At 39.7% G+C, this 21,056-nt stretch overlaps 1 protein-coding gene across 3 annotated transcripts in view; it reads left to right on the top strand.

The window, feature by feature from the left end:
• Nucleotides 1–2,304: 2,304 nt before the first annotated feature.
• Nucleotides 2,305–21,056, top strand: part of arap2 (ArfGAP with RhoGAP domain, ankyrin repeat and PH domain 2) — a 134,637-nt gene continuing 115,885 nt past the window's right edge. The window contains exons 1-7 of one of the 3 annotated variants that reach the window (XM_028038910.1): nt 2,305–2,417; nt 7,649–8,523; nt 11,037–11,110; nt 14,975–15,051; nt 15,374–15,438; nt 16,503–16,832; nt 20,812–20,881. In XM_028038910.1, coding sequence (XP_027894711.1) covers nt 7,712–8,523; nt 11,037–11,110; nt 14,975–15,051; nt 15,374–15,438; nt 16,503–16,832; nt 20,812–20,881 — 1,428 coding nt within the window. In that variant the 5' untranslated portion in view covers nt 2,305–2,417; nt 7,649–7,711. Of the gene's footprint in view, nt 2,418–2,488; nt 2,651–7,648; nt 8,524–11,036; nt 11,111–14,974; nt 15,052–15,373; nt 15,439–16,502; nt 16,833–20,811; nt 20,882–21,056 lie in introns of those variants that run through there. The other 2 variants (XM_028038911.1, XM_028038909.1) reach the window with 2 other exon arrangements.

Raw genomic sequence — 21,056 nt, 5'->3', positions numbered from 1 at the left:
CAGAAATTCTCCCAGGGAGCCCTTTTTTTAGTCTTCCCTTTCAATCTTCTTTCAATTCCCTTGACATGAATTCACATGAATGTAAGCCGAGCTGTGTGTGGTTTTGGTGCCACCGGCAGTGATTGTTGGCGTGTCTCTCGTTGTCCCAGCGGGAGCCAAAAGCTGCATTCACACGGCTGCAGGCAGTAAAAAGTGTTGCTAAGGTGACCCCCCCTAAAGGGCGGGACAGGGTTGGACAAAAGAGAACCCACACAACAAAAAACTTTACGAGAGGAAAAACTTGTTTCTGCTGTCATCTTCCACTTTTCTGCCCCATAGTTTGAGTGAGTAGAAAGGAGATGCAACCTGGAGCTGCTCAGAAATCCGAACCCAATTTTAGGAGTATTTCTATTCTGAATAATCACAATGTTGCTAGTTCACAAGGGATTCAAGTGTGTTAAATGTGCCATAAATTGTATCTTTAGAAGGTTTCATTGCAATGCGAAGTCTTGAGCTGTCCTGTCACTGTGCTGGGCATCATTTTCCAGGTTTCCTGTGGAGTTTTAGGAGTTTCTCTTGTCAGTACACATGCAATAAATTGCAAACGTATGCAAAGCACTGGCATTATATGTGGTAAACCAACCAACACAAGGCATTAGTTATCTTTGATGTGGTATAAAAAGATACACAGTTTTCCAAGTTTTCTTCCCCAAAAGCAAAATCTGAAAAGGATGGTGTGTATTTGTTTTCTTCCAGGTTTGTCATTCATTCAGCTCCGTTCATTTTTTTTTTAGATTTAACATTCAAAGCTTTGGATGTTATTTTATAACCTAACTCTGTTTTAAACTTTTCCATCACTTTATTCCTGGCCATTCTGCGGTGTTCCAACAAACCTCTGAGGCCTTCACAAAAGAGCTGGATCCACACTGAGATCGATTTTCTTGGATTTTATTTAGGGGTATTAGGATTATACAAATGCATTCCACACTTTGTATTTTGTGAAACGTTTTGAAAACCCTGTAGGGTTATTTTGTCTTCGCCTTACAGTTGTGTGCTTCTTTATGCTCGTCAAATAACACGTTTCCAAATACAACAGACTTAATCTGGTGGCTTCACACAACAAAAACAAATTAAGGAGTGTGAATATTTTTAGAAATCACTGTAAGGAAATTTGTATGTGAATATCTCAGTGACCTACTATAAAAATGTCTCTTCAGACCAAGTTTCACCTAAATTTTTAAAAGTAGTTAAAGCATCCATCATGTACTAAAATTGTACTCTGATATGTAACAATGCAAGATATTCAAGTTCCCTCAGGGATGATGGTTTTGGAGTTCTACATATCACAATATTAAATGAAAAATATTCTTAATAAAAGCAAGTATAATAAAAAAATGATAACTTTTATGCATCCTTCTTGGGTTGGTTTTGTTTGGATGCTGGGTAGTAAACATTAGGTATTATGATTTGTTTCTATGTCTCATAGAAGCTGCAGCACTTTGGCTCCATCATGTGGCTGATCCTGGACAAGCAAAATAAGTGCAGTTCTTCACAGACCACATATTCACAACACGATCCACTGCATGGTCCTTTTATTCCAATAACTCCTGATAAAACACCACAGCATTTAGTTTCAAATAAGGTTATCTTAAAAACATTCTGTTTGTGCATCCAAGTTTTAAAGTTTAGTTTTTAGATTTAACTAGGAACATTTAAAAATGCTGAAAAGGGCAAAGTCCCACTTTGGATTCAAAAGACAAGGGTCTTTAGATCCTCTTCAGAAATTAAACAATTAAGAAAAATGATAATGGCATAGACATATCCATGGTATGCATGTCAGAAGAAACTAAAAATTAATTTTTTTTGTTCTGCTGCTCACGAAAGTCTGATCCAGACTTCTAATTTCTCTGTAACTCTAACATGATGTTTCTGATGTTGACGAATTCCAATTTCTTTAGAGAAACTACCTGCTCACTTATAGCTATTTCCTGTTCTACTTGAATTATGAGACCTGAGGAGTGGCTATAGGAAGTCATGGATTAATTGATTAACCTCGAGAACCCTCCGATCAACCGAAAATGTAAAGCTTTTTTTTTTTCTCTTGATGGCAGATTTCTTTCCCCATGGAATAAATGAACAAAAAGTAAGTATCTGACTTTTCTACATTTCAGATTGCAGGGTGTACATGGGAAGTAGCTGTGTTTTAATGGTTTTTCATTGCTGTACAGGATGAAATTAAAACACAATGTGTCAGTAGGACGTGTTGCCGGCTGCATTCCTGCCTGTGCTGAATCCATAGCCTGCAGCGTCGGGATCAAGCAGAGGCATGCCAGTATACCCAGAAAAACTTCACACATTCCTGTGCGCTCTGAAAAACGAGATCTCACCATTTTTCTTTCACAATATCACGTCCTTATACTGGCTCACCTTAACAGCTGGTAAGTTTCACAATAAACAATGCTGACTTCTTTTTTTTTTATTATTATTTTATTAGAGGTTAAGGGGGAAGGTTCCCTGATGGGCGTGGAGCTCATTTTACTCAATGACGGAAACAGACGAGTGACTTGTACACTGGGTTGAAATTCAAAGCAGCGTTATTAGAAAAAGACTCGAGGGAAGTAAAGGTGTGCGGATAAAATGCCGGAAGTTTCTTTCTGTTCTTAAGTTGCAGGTAAGCTTTTCTAACCCAGCTGCGCGCACACACACACACACACACACACACGTCCACGAGAGGTACGATTGTTCAAAAAGCGAATCAAGACCGGGCTGAATACCTTTAGTACAAAAAAGATTAGTTTCGTACGTACGCGTTAGAAGAGAGGACGTAAGTAGTGACGTATGATATGACTTCTGACCAGGTTGCGTTTAGCGGTTTTTTAAATAGGTGACATTGACATTATATTTTCGGTCTAAGACCGTTCACCCTGAAGTGAAACCAGGGCTTAGCAGCACCACACGTGGGTTGCTCAATGAAAACACTACCATAAAAAAAAAAAAAAAAAAACCCTGAGCGTACCTGCAGGGCTATTAATCTAATAATCTATTTTACTTGAGTTTTAAGTAGAATGGGATATAATGGAAACCATTTGCAGAATGTCTTAAGGTTTCGGTTTTCGGTTCCTGAGCTTGATGTGAAACACACACGGATAATATTACTCTCAAACAAGGAAGAAAACACAGGGTGGACTTTGTTCAAAGGGATGCACAGAAAGCAGTGGTAGCCTGTTGTACAGTTTTGTGTTTGTTTGTGTGCATGCATGGGCGTGCATGCTGTGACTCACGCAGTGATTGAACCGTACAATAGTACCTGTAACTTTCTTTTGGATACTTGTGTTTCAGGTTGCCAAAGTAAATACAAAATGCTATATTCTAATAGCATGATAAGAAAACTATCCATACTAACTTGTTTTGAGAAACGTAATCCCTTGTCCCTGTTACATAATCAGTTATCTGGCATTAACCAATTTATTTCAGTTTTATTAGTCATATTCAGGCCTGAACTTTACTCCTCAAGTCAGTAGAATCAAGAAATCAGTTGAATGAAAGCTGTTGGACAGCATTGAGTAGGCAAAACGATTTCAAAAAGCGAAAAAAGCTGTTAACATTTATCAATCTGGAGAGGATTATCAAGATGTTTTTAGAGATTTTGGTACACATTGAGAACTAATCAGAAATGGAGAAGCGGCGGTAAACCAGCCTAGAAGCAGCCAGTCATATGCCCAGAGTTCATCAACAGCTCTTCTGGGACGTCACGAAAGAACCCAGAACAATTCTGCAGGCCTCACCTGCCTCAGTTAAGGTCAATCTTTATTGTATAACATACCACGGACATCTCAGGTCAGTACTTTTTTTTTTTTTCTTTCAATGGATGTAAAATAAGAAAAACAACATTTAAATATCATTTGATACATAATGGGTTTTTTTGTTTTAGAAGTATGATCTAGCATTTTAAACTTAGCTAGTCTACAATTTACTGGAAATCTGGTTTGATTTAGTCAATAAAATAAATTATTATACAACAATGAAACCACTTGTTTTCTGAAAAGAGTTTGCAGACATTTGATTGCAAAAAAGCGAAAAGTTAATATTTTTATGATGTTTCGCATAGTGTATACAGTGCACAAGTTGTACTTGAATGCCTATATTGGGTAAAGTGGGATTATTGACTCCGAGACAATGTCAGTGTGTACTGCTGTAAAGATTGCATTGTTGTTTGGGGCTGATTGAATGCTACGTGCAGCTGGTTTTATTTTTTACTTTACTTTAGCTGATTTTCCCCTTTTCATTGTAACCTTCAATCTAATCTTCATGTTAGATGAGTTATTAGGCTCAGTGAAAGCTACCACTGCAGATGCAAAGTTTTTGTTCAGTCCGCTTTCCTCATCGTCACTTTGGTTGTCTGGGAAACCGTAATGTTACCAGTGAGTCTTCGAACTCTGCCTGGAATTGTATTTGCTTTTCGAAGTTGTTAGCCCAGATTGAGAATTACACATTTAAGTTGTATTCATTCTGTAAACATAACGCGACATGGCACAATAAGACTGAGATTAGGCAAAAATAACATCCATGAGAGCGTTTGAGGCAGAAATAACCCAAAATCCAAAATCAACACAATTTTTTAAATTTTTTATTTAAAAAGCATCTTAAATTATCCCCAAGTCTTTTGGGAAAATATTTCATAAACAGATGTGACAAAAGTAGAACGTTACGTAAGACAACCTTTCAGAGAAGGTCCATCATAACGACAGTCAAACATGGCAGTTGTAGTCTGATGCATTGCGGCTGTTTTGTTGCAGAACCTGTACGCCTCGCCGTGATGGATTGAATCATGAATTCTGTTCTCTGCTGAAACATTTCAGAAAAAACAGCCTGTCCATTGGTTTGGGGCCTTAAGCTCGGTCATGCAGCAGGAACATGATGCAAAGCACATGATGCAAAGCACATCACCACGTCCACATCTGAATGGCTTAAAAAAAATAAATAAATCAGTGTTTTGGAATGACGACGTCAAAGTCTGGAAGTAAAATGCTGTAGCATCACCTTACCATGCTCAGAAATCATCCAAAGGTGCCAAGAATTGAAGCATATTTTTTTTTTCCTCTTAGTAAAAGAAAGCATAATTTAAAAACAGTTTTTTTTATTTACTCATGTTATTTTGTGCCACATATGTCTTCTCACTCATGAGGCATGTGCAAACCTAGCTGAATGAGTTCTCTTTTCTTTCTCTCTGCAGCTGATATGTGGCTTTGATAACAAGCCAGTGTATCTGTAGATTAAGACTCCTCTGCCTGATCTTTATTAATGTCTGCGGTTCAGTAGCTGTCTCTCTAAGCGCTCAAACTGGACTGGTGTGTCCCTTATTGGTAAAACTGCTACAATACTAGGCTACCCTCGAAGACTTGAATCCAGTTTATTCTCACACAGTCACTTGCGGCTCTTATTGCAGTTGCATCCATGTCGGGGGTTGTACAGTTTTACGATTGTAAGAACCTTATTTTGCTTTCACAAGTTAGCTAACTGGAAGCAAGTTTCTGTTCACTGTTTGAGACAACCTTTTAGAGTGAATTCACGAGCGCCTGGAGAATATCTCTTAAAAGCAGAAGTAGCGGTACAGGTCCGCTGTGAGTGGCAACTCTGTAACCTAAAAGAGAAGTGGACATATTATGAAGCTGATGTTTATGCATCTCCCTGTGAGTTTCAAGTGTATGTGTTTAAAATCTAGATGGTGAGAGGCCAGAGTTGTGCTGCAAAGTTTAAGTTTAGCTGTGTTTTTTTATTGTTGTTTTTTGTTTTTTCACAGGGGTTAGTGTATCAGCAAAGAAGAAGAAAAACATGCCCGTTCATTCTGGTAAAGCTTAAGTTTTGATGTCAGCTGCTGTTTCGTCAGAGCTATTGCTGTTTCCTGCTGCCGCCTCCAAAGGTGTTGTAAATGTAGGTCCTGTTTGCTGGTTGTACATTACTCTGACTTGGCTTTGTTTGTCATTGTTGCATAGCACTGAGCATGACTTGAAAATATCTGATTAAAAACTGAGAAAAAAAAAACTGAAACAAGTCAACAGTTTATACTCTGCCCATGACATACTCTTTTGTGGTTGGACGCAGCGATGCTCCAAACTGTTCCTTGTGACAACTGCCTCGAGTCAGAATAAAGTGTGAAACCAACTTTGACATTGTCATTTTATTTTTTGCATGAAAGTTGTTTGTTTGCACAGAACCTACAAGTTGAGATGCAAGAGCCGAGGCATTTTTATTCTTTTTGTTTTGACTTGATCTGCATGAGTTTTTCCACAGCATACCCTTGTGTAATCATACCAAGTTCCTTTTTCTAACATGATTTTGCCTTTATTTCAACAGCTTGCCAACCAGCCTGTAACCTGCCAGTTTTTAGTTTTAAAACAGTGTTGGCTTATTAGCAGTAAGGGGGAGCGTTTTCAGTGAACAAGGTCTTTGTCATGCAGCCAAATTATAGAAGTGCTATCTTTCTGCCAGCTTAGCAGCGACATGTCGGGGTAGTTCTGCATTCTGCTCCCGGATCCGTACAGCTAGACAAAACTTTGGTCCCTTTTTCTGTCATTCCATTTTATATGACGGTACAAGGGGCAATTTTAATGGTTTTTGTCATTTGTTAAAACCTCGGTGTGCCTTTATACTTCTCTCCAGTTATTGCTTAGTACTCGCTTGTCAACAGTGGTTTTAAACTACTGCCAATTTCACCCTTGGAACTATTATATTGCATACAATAATTTTTTTAGCTTGTAGTTAAACATACGTGTTGGTTATTCAAAGTAAAATGTTTTGGGGTAGCTGCAAAATCTGCATATATTCTCTTGGTTGTTGAACAGCAAAATATATCCAAATACAATTTTTAAATGCATATTTATTCCATATAGTTTAGCTTCTTAATTAGGATATATAGAAAAAAAATATTGAGACGACTAATATTTTGAACTGTTGACTCAGTTAATGCAAAATTAAGATGAAAAAAAAAGAGTTAGTTTTTCTACTTTCTTCTAAAAGCAAAATGCTAGCTACATCACTGTAGTTTTCTAACAACACGTATATTAAGGGTGAAAGTTCAAAAGGATCAGATTCATTCATTCAGTCTTCTGCTGAAGTCCCTTTGCTTTCAAAGTAAGCTGGACTTGGAATTATTTGCACTAAAAAAAGCTGAATTTCATGAACTTGTTCAGCTAAATTGTTGAACAGGAGGCTTGAAAATTTGACATTTTTTCTGCTGTGTGGTGTGTTCCTGAAAATATCGATCTAACCTAAACAACAGTGAAATGCACTGATGGTCTGTTGGAAGCCACAATCAAAACGGGTGGATTACCAAATGTCTGTGGTCATTCCCTTGTTAAGATTATCAAGTAGAAAACCTCTTAGCTCTGGTCACAGACTGATTAAGCATGGCAAGAAATGGAACCGTTGGTTTCCCTCAGACGTTTTAGTTGGTTTAGATTAGATAAAATTTTGTTCTCGCAGAAAATACCTTTACAAACCCCACCATTTAATTTACAGCTGCAGAACTCCTGTGCACCATAAAACCTGGTTTGGTGATTTAGTGTTAAATATATCCCCTTTGTGGTAACTTTTAATTTAATTACACATTAACAAGACAAAATAAAAATGTATCACCTATCTGTTGATGTTGTCTTGTGTGTCTCCACAGTGTGAAGGTAGACCCCTTGTTCTCCATGTCTTGCTAAAGCTTCAGACGTGGGACTAGAGCACCATGTTGGAGCCTCGAGAGTCTCGATACAATATTGAGGAGTGGCTGATGACCCTTCGCTTGTCGCAGTACATCTCCTTTTTCCAGAAGGCTGGATATCAGGTTGTGGAAGACTGCAGAGGACTCACAGATGAGCGACTCCTGGAGCTTCAAGTGCTACCAACAGGCCACCGTAAACGAATCCTCTGGAGTTTGGAGGCGCAAGGGTTGAAGCAGAAGGATGGAGAGAAAGGTGAAAGTGAGCAGGATGCTCCGGAGAGTGATGGAAATGAAAAGAAGCCACCGTTATTCCCAAGACACATTTTCCGTAAGGGCCGAAGCAGGGGGCTGTCCTATCAACATAACCAACCAAAAGAGAATAGGGACTATAATGTGGAAGGGAGTCAGACTTTGCCTGCAGGTGCTGGACTAACACCAGATTGTCAGAACCAGCCAGATCGCCAACATATTATTCCACCGGTACCTGCCCCACGTAACCTCCAACTTACACAGACATCTGTGTCCTCACGTCCCTGCGTTCCTACCTCCATGCTCTCGAGTAGCAGCAATGAATTGCTTCCCACCTCGGAAACACCCTCTGATTTCGAGGCCTCTTCAGAAGAGCAGTGTCAGTCAAACTATGACTCCGTGCTCTCTGCTACCAATGCTCTCCTTCCAGTGCTAGTCGAAGACCAAGAGGATTGCTATGGTGAAATGGTGGAAAACTCAATTTACGAGGCACAACCAGCAGGTTCTCGACTTACCCGCTCCTACCGGTTAAGGCACCGGCCTGTTCCTGAAATCCCCAGTGAACCTGCTGCTGCGCCCTTGGACAGGTACTGCTTTTTAAGTTAAAAAGCATAGCTGCAGGGTTAATAATACTTGATTCTCCTTTTATAGACTAACTGTAGCATTTACACACACATCGTGCTCATTAGACAAGTCATCTAGAACGTTTTTGCGCTACTCAGTGTACACATTTACACAGTGGGGGTTTAAGAAATTAATTGCAGCCGCAGCATTAATTAGTTGAAAATCATCTGCTGCATTCCTGCAAATTATTACTACCGATGGCAGAACCTCAATGGCTCTACCAAACTGGTTAAGGCAGCCCACCCACTGTAAAAATATGTTTAAAAATAAAATATGCACAAATGCATGAGTCCGTTGTAACCCAGCTCAGAAAGTTTTGATCTTGGCAGAGTGTAAGGGATGATTACTAGACTGAGTCATAAAAAGGTAAAGGTGCCAGGATTTTCCCCAGTTGTATCAAGCATAGAGAAGTGCAGTGTTGACCTGTTATTGTAAAGTGCCATACTATGGTTGAGAAAAACATGACCAGTAACGGTGTAGAGTTAAAATGGCTCTACGCATCATTCTCATTAAGGTGATATGTCTGTTGAGCTGCAGATTAGCTAGTAGGGATGATCAGTTTTCCTTATTTTATTGCTATCAGAAAAAAATAAAGAATTTGTGAATCCATGAGACCTCTGATAATCTCTATGCTATCTGTGCAAGCCACAAAAACATGCTTAAGATGCAATTGAATGCAGTTATTTTATACTGTGCAGCAGCATAGTTGCAGCGCCAAATCTCGAAACTTAATGATTATCAGATTAATGAGGAAAAACGACTAACAAATAGTTTTTATCATCACTATGATAAATGCCACAAAACTTTAGTGAGAATTTTAGTTCTCATCTCCCATCCCTACTGGCTCACCTGAAGGAGTAGCATGACTAAAATGACAATAACCAGCGAAGGACGCTTGTGCTGCAGAGGAAGCAAAAAGATGTAACATTCTGCAAAACTGAGACTACTAAAAAAAATGCTGTTAAATTTCATGTGGTTTTGTTCTTTATTTTTGCGTGGGTTTGTGTATAAAAATCGAAATGACAATATATAAATAACCAAAATGTTATTTTAGCAGCAGTAGACGTAGCTGTTGCTTTTGTGTTCTTAAATAGAAGATATTTTTGTTTTGCATTTCTGCACAAATATCTCAACACATTTTAAACTGTGATGGTTTTACCCAAGCTTATCGTCCCATTAGAATCTGATACTGACCTTACCCACACAGTGGTTTTTGCCCAGTAATTCCAGCAAAGAACAGCATCGAGCTCAGAGTGAAATTGCAACTTTTCCTGTTGCTGATCCCTTAAAAGCAACAATCTTACTCCTTGTGAGCTCAGAGTTGCATCTCAGCCTCTTGAGATCTCATTTGGCATTTAAACCTTCAAGTTCATAGCCGTACAATATGTGAAAAGACTGACATATGAAAGCTAATTTAGATATTGCAATAAAAGAACCCTGCTGTTTAAGACAGAGAGGATTGTAGCTGGTCTTTGCCAGCCTTTGCCTGCTAAGACCAGAAGTCCGAGAGCGAAACCAGAACAGCCAGACATTTAGAAGCAACTTGAGGATTCTATGCACATGTTAAAAAACCCCCCAAAAAACCTAGGTTTTTCCATTTTGAAATTTTATAGTACAATGACAATCTCTTGCTGACCCCTGCTAACAGATTGGCTTTACAACAAACAGTATATTTCTTCAGGGAACATGCTTGGACATGTTCCCTGCACTGTCTCTTTACCAAAACCCGAGACAGTGTGCCAACAGAAATGCCTCAAATGAACTACAAGTCACGGTGATTGAAATCAAAGTATCATGGCTTCCTTTGTTGCTACAAGCCCAGGAACGGCCACTGAGCAAAAGTACTTCAGATGACGAAGTAAAATTTTAATCAAAGATAATCTGAGTAAACACACAGTACCCCTTTTTGAAATGATGGTTTAATTTAGGAGAAAATAGTGATATGTGAAAAAAGTTATATACCCAAAACCTAATAACTTGTTGTGCTACTGCTGGCAGCACCAAATGCATCGAGCATTTCTGATAACAGGCCGGGTTGCCTTTTACTTCTCTATGAAAGAACTTTGTTCTCAAACTTTTACAAAATTTTTTTAATCAGGCCAGCCTATTCTGAAGGGTTCTTCAGAATAAGCTGCTTGTTTTTAGGTGAAGTCACACTATTTGAATCTAAGTTAAGCCCAGACTTTGACTAGGTTTAGCCCTGACTGAATTTTTTTTTTTTTTAAATAGCTGAAATCGGTGGGCGTTAAGTACTTGTTAATGTTGCCATTGCTTTCAGACGCACACTAACGGGGAACCGGAGGAGTACAATTACGTATTCCACAGAAACGAATGCCCTTCACTCTGTACTTTATTTAAACCTTTGAATTGTGAAACTTTCCTCAGCTCTGAAGGTCTTTAAGCTTACACGGCGTTAACTATTTCTCCCACGTGCTCCACTGTTGGTTCTAATCCACTGATTCTGCTTCCTCCTCAGGAGCGCACAAACAACCAGCCCTGAACACCTAACCGGCTCAGAGCGTCCCACTGGTGCAAACGGCATACAGAAAGGTATGCACAGACTTTCGGCTACATCCCCTTTATCTCGGCTATGAATATTTCATACGGCAGCGGAGTCAGCGGTGCTGTTGTTTGCCCGAATGAAAGCGGGGGAGAAGAGCCAAGGGTAGAGGGTGGGTGCGGCGGGGGTGTTCGAAGGCTGTGTCGCGGGAGAAGCCGTCACCCCGGTTTCCAGCGCTCATCTCGCCGGGCATATGCTCTCTCATATCTCCTTCCTCGGGGAGACCTTGGTATATATTCCTGTCGCACGGCTCTCCAAAGTTTTTCAGAAGTTGTTTAACTTTGGTAGCAACACACAGGCTTGTAGCGCAACCAGAGCACATATGTTTTTGAGTCTCTTCCGTGCTGACTTTATCCGGCTTGCTCAGCAATCCCCCAGCCGGGGAAAGACTGGACTCATACGAGCGGATAATGCTTTTCTTTCACAGGATCTTATCGCAAAACAACTTTAAACATGTAAGCCTTCATATGGTGTTATTTAACAATATTTGTCACTCTCCTGATCATTTTTTACAACCTAATATGCCCTCTGACAGATTTTATCTGTTCTATCTACTTTCTTGTTATTGGTAACTTTTATTCTAACTCTGTAGTCTCTTGGCAGGCGATGTTTTGCCAACTTTTGTCCATGTGGAACAAAATAGGCAGTGAGAATAGACAGGAAGGCGAGACAGTGGAGAGGGTTGGGAGAAACAAGGACGAGATGGATGCAAAGCAGGCTGAGAGAGACCGAGGAGGAGAAGAAGCCAAATATTTCCCAGAGCAGGGACATGGGGAGCCCGAGTCTCAACTAGCAAGTAAAAATTCCCCTAACTTAGATTCAAGCAAGGAAGACGTTATTTGACATATGATTCTCGTGGAGCACATTTGAAGTGTTTATTCCATGATGCGATTCGGGATGCATAAAAAAAGAACAAAGAAAAAAAAGTGCAGTACTGTCTCAGAGAAGGATTCAGTAAAAATGCATTGCTGGAGGCGAGCAGGTATTTAATTTTTGCACCTTGTCCTTCAACACCTCTCCAAAAACAGCACATGCTTTCTGTTTAGTGTTTTTCTCCAGCAGCCCTGATGCCCCTCAGCCCAACATAAGTCCTTGTGCGATTTTGTAAGTGGCACACATACAAAATCGCAAATGTCTGACTCTACATTTATATTTACAGCTCGGTTAGTTTTCTGAAAATGCTATAAATCTGAAGCATATTTGTGGTGCAAACATATCATAGCCAGAAAGGAAGCCATAACAATGGAAATCACAAGAAAGTCGTGTTTCCCAGGGTTTTGAAAGAAAAGCAAACTGCTTTTAAAACTGTCGGCACATAGCGGTATCAGTGTTTTGTTCAAAGAGTGCATTGTGTAGCGTTTCCACTTCCAATCGATCATAGCGTGTAAGTACAAGAGAAAATGAGAAAATATCAGGAGTCACACTGTCAAGATCATTTCATTCCATCTATTCTGATTCTCGCCAGTACCACCGAAAGACTATTAAAAACAAGGCTGTGAATCTAGATAGAAATTCTCATTAATTTCAGGAGTATCTGAAGCTAGCGTCTTGGAATTTCTGTGCTGAGGATTTCTAAGAGATCACTAGTGAATGTTTATCCTGGAGATGAAATGAAATCTGTCGTCAGTGCAAATGGATAACGCTGTGAATTAAATTCCAATCGCTTTGTGTCAGATCGTTGCCAGGCAGATCAGATGATCGTCTTTTTTTTGTTTTTTCTTCTGGGGAAGCTGGATATGGGTGCCAAAAGGAAGAACAAAATTCAATCACTGGCAAGATCATTCAAACAAAAACAAATATAATTTAACAAAAGTATAATGGATCACTGGAATAAAAGGTTTCTTTTTTTTTTTAAAGAACTATGATGTGCTGATAGAGGTGGTAGTACTGAACACAAATGAATACAATTTGAAAACTGCAGATTTACAAGAGTGTCTTTTTTTTGTACATGCAAAAAAATTCAGTGTTGTCATTAAAAACTTTTAAAATTAATAACCTAAGTTGAAAAAAGACTAAGAATTTGAGGTTAAGTTGATAGTAGACAACTTCAGAGGAATTTCTGTTGGTTTCCTTTCTTAGATAATCCAAGATCAAACAAAAAGGAAAAAAACAACAACTTTTTGCCATTTTTAATCCAAGAAAATACATCTTCAGATCTATTAAAAACTCTGACTGACTGTGCCTGAAAACATCACAACTAACTTCTTTCGATGCAGAATAGCTACAGTCAGCTCCGGGTGACAGATCTTTCGGTCATGATCATAGGTGAGAGTTAGAAAAGACAGAAATTTCTCTGCCATGTAAAAAAAAAAAAAAGAATTGATTTGGAAACAGAACTAAAATGAGAATGACTTCGCAGCTAAACTAATTTATTAATTTACCCAGGCTTGATGCAGCAGAACGTTGAATTCCACACCCTTGGTCCCAGTAAACCTGTTCACCTAATAAGAGCTGGACAAGGACACTGTGGTCTACAAAATTCCCTTAATTTTGATCCAATTTAGACCCATGTAATAGTTTTTCCAATGTGCCAGGATGCTGTAGCAGCTACAGTTCTGGTGCAGTTAACATGCTTCAGCAAACAACTAAATAATAAAAATATGCACTTTGTTTAATTCTCTAACCTTCTCTCTCAGTATAGGGGGCGACAAAAAAAAAAAAAAGTGTTAATTGCAACGTGACCTGCGTGTCCCTGACTTGACTCATCTCTTTACTAACTCCGAGCCTGATAGCGGCAGCCTGAGGTTGCCCAGACTGCTGCTGAACAAAGTCTGGCCAAACGCAGATAAAGAAGCCTCTGAGAGAAACAACGGCACATAGCAGACACAAACCCTCTGAGAAAACAGTAGAGGGGAACAGACAGCAATAGAGTGCAGTGGCGTCTGTGGGGCCCTTCAGAGAGACCCATGAGTGGCCTGAAGGTCGGCTGATAGAAGGTGATTGATGGTCGCTATCTGCCCACCAAGCTTTTCCATGGAGAGGGTTGCAGTATCGGAGTGCAGTCCATCATCCAGCATTCTGACCTCTTCATACAGCTTACAAAACTGACTACTTGTCCCATGTGCTCTTCTGTAATGGCAAGGATAATTGTAGAAAGAAACTTTCTGCTAGATGTTTAAAACATCAACATTTATGTGGCAGTCTTTTCATTTGGCCCTCTACCCTTTTATATCTTTGTTTTGTCTCAAGGCGTCTTTAAGTGTCTGAGGGTGATTCAATCTTTGTGAAGTCTCAAAGCGCATCTGTCCATCCGCCGATGTCTCTTTGTGTGTGTATGTCTGGCCCTGTGGCGACAACTTCTGGCCTTCGCAATCCTCAGGAGGGAGTGGTGTCATTTTTCACGGTGACAGGAAGCGGCCTACGCGCTGTAGCTCCAGGTCTCCAGACTAATAGTGTCTGGTTTGAGTCTCTCTCTCTCTTCTTCATCCTCGCTTTCCGCCGACCACAGTTCCTGCAGGAACAAAAGACGGAGAAGACAGTCTTGGCAGCGATGCTGTTCGTTTGAGACAGTCCGAGGAGGATCAGACTCCCATTAGCACAAAGAAGAGGGCCGAGGTGGAGAGATAGGCACACTGAGGCATAAAGGGAAAAAAAAAAGAAGAAAAAATTAATTGGTTTGTGCCTGGATGGATCAAGGGCTAAGACATTTACTCAGATCAATGAGTTGGTTAAATGAAAGAGCCCTATAACATCTAAGTGATTTGAAATTCAAGCAGAACAATCCGATTAAGCTGTTCACTTTCAAGCTCCACATTTTAGGCCTTCACACCGTGTTTTTTTTTTCCCTTTTTGTTTTTTTTAAGTTCCAACTCTTCGACAAAGCCACCTTTGTGTTGTTTCTGTCTCCTTTTTAGCTCCACTTCAAAGAACCTTGACGCCCATCGCTCCCTACGGAGAAATATTCCTGTACAACAAGCCCGGCTCGGCTCCGGTAAGACGACGCACACTCCCACTCGTGGACGAGTGACGAGCAGCTCAGCAAAGAGGAACCAGCGTTTCTCAGATCTTCAGCAGCATCTCTGCTGTTTCAGCCACACTCTCGCCGAACTTCCCTTCGCAGTGTTAATCACGTGACCCGCGAACACATTGCAGAGTGGAAAATGTGCTTGTTTCAGTGTGCCCCCTGAGGTTAATTGAAATGTCACCCTGCTACTAAAGTTAACATAGTTTAGGGCACCGACTTGATAAGGGTGTCCTGCTGAAAGATGGACGCGTTCTTTTCGTCTGATGCTAATCTCTGCTCCTCTCTGTAGGAAAAAGGGGCCAAAGACGGGTTGCAGAAGGCCTTTAAGGCCAGGATGAAACAGAAGAAAAAGAGGTGTGTATGCTGATGTGATGCTGCTTTCACAAGCTGCAAGCTGTGAACAGAAGCTGCCTTCCCTGCTTCTCGCACGAGAATGCTGTTAAAATGCCCTGAATTCACACCGCGTGAGATTTTCACATTGTTCTGCACTTCACAGTCACGAAGTTCACCATGTTTCATTTAGATCTGATGTATTGCTGATATATTTAAGCAATATATAATTGTAATGTCAATAAAAATGGTCTATGAAATCTGCATCTGAAAAGTGTAGCATGAATCAGAATCCAGTGCAGAAATTGCCTGCTACCTAATGAGCAAACGGAGAGTCAACATGCGGGTTCCTTTATCTCAGTATAAAAACCTACCAAAACATGGCCGTTCTTCAGTGGGTACACGTGAACGGGAGAGTGAAAACAAATGCATGCCAGGCATTTTTAAGATTTTTTTGTTATAAAACATTATATTTTCCTTCTGTTTTACAATTGTTTGCTAGTTTCCTAATAAAATACATAGAAGTTTGTCATTTTAATGTGAAAAAGTACCAGCTGTTTCAGTGCATCTGTGAGGAACTGTGTGTGTGAGCAGTTAAAACATTAATTTCACCATTTTTTTTAATATGAATAAGAAAAATAATCAGGCGTAAGTGGGGTATACATCACTTCCTGCCTCTCATTAATGCTTAGCAAATGATTATTTCTACATTTTAGGAAATTCAATGATTAACCTTGCAGAAATTTAGATGCGAGGATCAATGTTGCATTCACTGTGCTCGTTAGCTAATTATGTATCTCTGCAGCGAGGCTAAGAGGTAATTATCTTTTATTTTTGTTGAGCTATAAACTTTCTGAATCTTCAGGTAAGAAATTAATTTTGTTTTGCAAAGCAGCCAATCACTAAATGTTTACACTTGAGTATTACTTTTTTTTTTTGTCCATGAGACCAACATCACCAGTTCTAATGCATTTCAAGTGTCGTGATTAGACACTTCAAATCTCCTACGCTTTGAGAGATTACATAGAGCGCTATAAAGTCAGGTTACATCAGCTTTTGAATTCACCATGTCATATGTGCTCTTGCAGAAAACAATCCAAAGAAAAAGAGAGTCCTCCAGCTGTCCCAGACGTAGACGAATACTCGACCGTGAACATGTGTGCCAGCATGCTACCTCGGGCCAGTCTGGACACAGCTTTTTCCATGACCCCTGACACTGCCCCGGTTGGTTTGGCGACCCCTGGCCCCGAAGACGAGTCCATGATCATGGTGGAGTGCGACCTCTACACGGAGCCTTCAAACTGTCGAGGGATTGTCACAGAAAGCACAGGGCCCGACATCTCGCCATACGCTTGCTTCTATGGAGCTCCCAAACAAGCGGTCAAAGTGGGCTGGCTGGACAAGTTGTCACCTCAGGGGTGAGTTAGCCTGCTAGCTTCTGCCCGTTGCCCTGCAGCTCCACTCACTCCCTCTTGTTCAAAGTGAAACAGGGAAGGATTCTGCCATTTTGCAACAGGCTTTTAAATAAGGATAAACCAACTGACAAATTTGACAATTTGTGAAAATTGACAAATTTGATCTTTACTTGAATGCTTTTATTTCTTTTTTTTCCTTTTTACTTCAAGCCACAACAGTTCTTTGGATTGAAAGCTTTTATCACTTGTGAAGAGACATGTGAGGCCTTTAAAAATACATTAAGTTGACACGCGTGGGTGTAGAAAGTTATTGAAAGGCAATGCTTTTTCTTTTTCTTTTTTTTTTTGCTGCCCCTCACTTTACAAGTTCCCCTTTATATACAGTACTAAATACTATTGGAACATATTCTACATTTTATTCTGCAAGACATATGTGCAAAGATAAAAGTCAATTTTATCAAAGTTTACAGATGCAATAAACCTACACAAAAGCTGAGAATTTTTTTATACTTTTCAAATACTGTAAATTTCAAATACGAATTGGCCAAAAAGTCCCAACTGATGCATTCGTAGATTTAATGGAGGAAGTTTGTTCATGTTTCTATGTAACCAACCGTCTCTTAGCTTATGTGAGCAGCTCTTTCTAACATGACGGACAAAAGACACAACAGCAATGAAGGATATGAAGCGGGAACTCACTAGAACCTACTCCAGGATCAATTTGTATTCACAAATGATGTTTTGTCCTGACTTTTAAAGCACTTCTTATCCGTTTTGAATGTATTGCCTCCCTCCATTTTTCATGTGTTTGACACTGTCCCTGTGACAAATTACAGCCTTTAATCTTAAGAATGTGCTATGAGCTCCTGCTGTTTATTCATGCCTGTTTATTTGTTGCACATTAACAGGGCAGAATGCAAAACTTTTTTTTTTGTTTGTTTTCTCAAATGCCCTTACTCTTTGCAAATATTAATGTGGTGAATAGGACTTCTGTACCCATGCATCGGTGGCGGCTCCAGAGGGGCACTTCATCCACCCCTTAAAACAAACCAAAAATCAAAACAAATTTAAAAGGTTTTTTTTTTCTAGGTGACTAAATAGTTCAACAAATCTGACTGTGATTAATTCTGACTTAAATGGAAACAGTAATCCTTAATAAACAGTCTATTATGAAAACAGCTATAACTTGGCAACTATGACCTCAACTTGCATACTATAAACAAGTGCACAGTAGAACTTGACTGCTTAGTGACTACATAGACATTAAGACTAATTCTGGAGAAATATCCACCATGTCTATCTGAGGCTTAACAGAGAAGTTTCATGAAAAGGATAACTAATATGTAGAGCCTCACAAGGTTGGCAACCAGCTGCAAAACAAATAAAGGCAGAGCTGTACCGTTTACAACACTCAGAACTTTGTAGATATTAGACAGCATTACAAAGTCATATTTTTAGACTTCAATAAGTTGATATCTTATGACATTTCCAGTTCACCAAGAGCTGTGAATACAGTTTCTCTTGTATGTCTTGTTTTCAAATATGACCAGCAGTATAGCAACAGTGGCAGTTAAACCACTGACATGACCCAAAATCTCCAGGGGCCTCATGCATACGAGAGTGCGCAGTTTTCACACTAAAACTTGCCGTACGGAAAAATGTAGAAAAGTGCGGCTCACAAAAAAATTCGGATGCATAAAGCCATGCGCACGCACGTGGCCGCTGACCTTTCCTTTATAAATCCCAATTTGCGGGAAATAGAGCGCAGCTGCTGGTCCGCCCATAAATCCATATGTAAATTAGTATAAATACCCGGAAGTCTGCCACCACGTGAAGCAATAACCATGGCAACGTCCTTGTTTGTAGCAGTATAAATATTTAAAATAATAATAACTATGTATTTTATTTAAAAGGTGCTTTCAGGACAGATAAGATCACCTCACAAAATAAAAATAATACATTTTAAAGAGAGAAAAAAAATCAAAATAAAAAATAAATAAATAAAGAGATCGTGCAAATGCCTGTTTGAACAGTAGCACGTTCAGCCGGGATTTAAAGACGGACAGCGAGTCAGAGAGTCCTTTAGTGGGGCAAGTGGGCGTTTGTTCTAAATAGCAGAATCATGTGCATAAGTTGTACATTTACAGAATAGAGATGCTTTCTGTCCATAAAGGCGCATTCACAAAGCGGGTGGCTCCACTGAAGGATGACCGCAGCTCTACCGGTACCGCACGGCTCCTTCTTTACGTTTTGCTCAGAGCTCCAGGATGATCAGTCTGGGCAGTCTAAACGCTAATAAACCAGCATCAACATTTCCCAGCTGATCAATATGATCAATCGCTTCCTCTGAATCCTTCCATTGGCGATGTTCTCCATCAGAACCAAAGCGCTCCACATTTACGTGGCTCACCTCCGCGCAGCTACTTGAATACGTGTGATTATACACACCTTGATCACCTTAAAAATAATCAAACCTGTCTGGAGATAATCTGCTGATCCAACCCTGTTTTCTTTATCAGTCAGAATGAAATTACCCCATAGATGCATTTCATGCGCTTCGGCGCACAGATAAATGCGTTACATCTTTATGAGACAAAAACTCAGGAAAAGTACTATTTACATTCGGTAGTGGTTTTCACATCCTTTCATTTTAAATTTCTTTATTTTGTCTGCGTGTTAGATTATTGTCTGAGGAAAAATGCGGTTCAGTTTCATAATTTACGTTTAAACAATAAAATATTAAAATCATTAAAAAAAATCCACCTGATTTGTTGCTTCTTGGTCTGAATAACACTGAATGTACTCAGCTTTTAGTGTATTTAGGTGAGTTTTGATGCTTTGTAGTTTGATATTGTCCACAGAAAACGTTTGCGTGGCTGCCGCACATTTTCACACCAGCGAAAAAGTGTGCGTATATTTACGCAAACCTTGACGCAAAGTAAATTTTTATACATACCGACTTGTGCGTAAAATATGGCGCAGCACATTTTTTGAGCACACGCACGCTTTATGCATGAGGCCCCAGGACCCTAGATCAAGACTTTTTCTTTTTCTTTTAATGCCTTCCCCCTCAACCACATCAACAGTCACATTGTTCTGTTGTGAAGAGATCTGACACTAAGTAGAAAAAAAATCCCCGGTCTCTTGCCATTAAGTTTTTTTTTTGTTTTTTTTTATGCTGAAGACCAAGTTTGTTTCTAAATAGATGGTTTACAATTATCTTGTTGTTCTATGCTGTAATTAAAAAGCCAGAGAATGCCGAAATATTGTATTTATTAGGCACACTGTTGGTGACTGTCCTCACTTGCCTCTGATTTTTGCAGTGGTAGCTCAAGCATAGCAGCTTGACAGTTTATTTCTCCTGATGCCTCTGTAAGTCTCAGATGAAAGATTGAGTGTTCGTCCTCCTCTGGGTCTCATACTCCATGTGTCTTGATCCTTTAAATATGCTGAACTGACAAATGGCTCCACGGACAGACGTGAGAAGCTGCTCTATCAAATTTGCATGAGTCTAATATTAGACAAAGGAAGGAAGGTGGGAGTAAACCTTGTGGTTTTGAGATGCAGGCCTTCTTTTGCTTTTACTCGGTTTGGTTTTCTTGGCAAAACTAGATTTCATTTTCAGTCTTCTGGCACTGCATACATCAGTGTTACTGTGAAGCCAAGCTATCAATCATTTATTTGCCTCTTATAGTCTCCTTCAGCACTTGATTTGCATGGCTTTGGCACACTGCCCTTGGGCTGTTGAATATTCAGACTCAATGCAGCCATTTATTTTGATTAAGATAATTGACAGCTGTTGATACGACTTTTGACACTAATGGATCAGTGGCACTCATGATAAAATATGAGTACCTGTGCAGAGTAGATTAGTAGCGTACTGTCTTCACACCAATGGGGTTAGCTTTCACTTTTCATGATTCTCTCAAATTGGGTTTAGATTCTCTCCCCCCCCACCTAAACTTTGCATCTCTCTTTGCAGAAATTGTGTTTTCCAAAGAAGATGGGTGAGATTTGATGGCGAGAGTCTGGGCTACTACAACAATGACAAGGTAGGTGGGGAGTTAGTGGGACGTACACTGCTCACCATTTTAGCAGCTGCTAAAATGTCGTCTCTCAAACTTTTCTGCTGCTATTTCTACCTTAGGTGATTTGGTGAAAGCCTGTTTCCTTACTTGGCTAACTCTGTACCAAGTTCTTAAGTGCTCCCCTATTGTCATCATCATT

The sequence above is a fragment of the Xiphophorus couchianus genome, chromosome 14 (assembly GCF_001444195.1).
Source record: "Xiphophorus couchianus chromosome 14, X_couchianus-1.0, whole genome shotgun sequence".
Taxonomy (NCBI): Eukaryota; Metazoa; Chordata; class Actinopteri; order Cyprinodontiformes; family Poeciliidae; genus Xiphophorus; species Xiphophorus couchianus.
The sequence above is the reverse complement of the archived record's forward strand: the minus strand, read 5'-3'. Positions and strand labels throughout refer to the sequence as shown.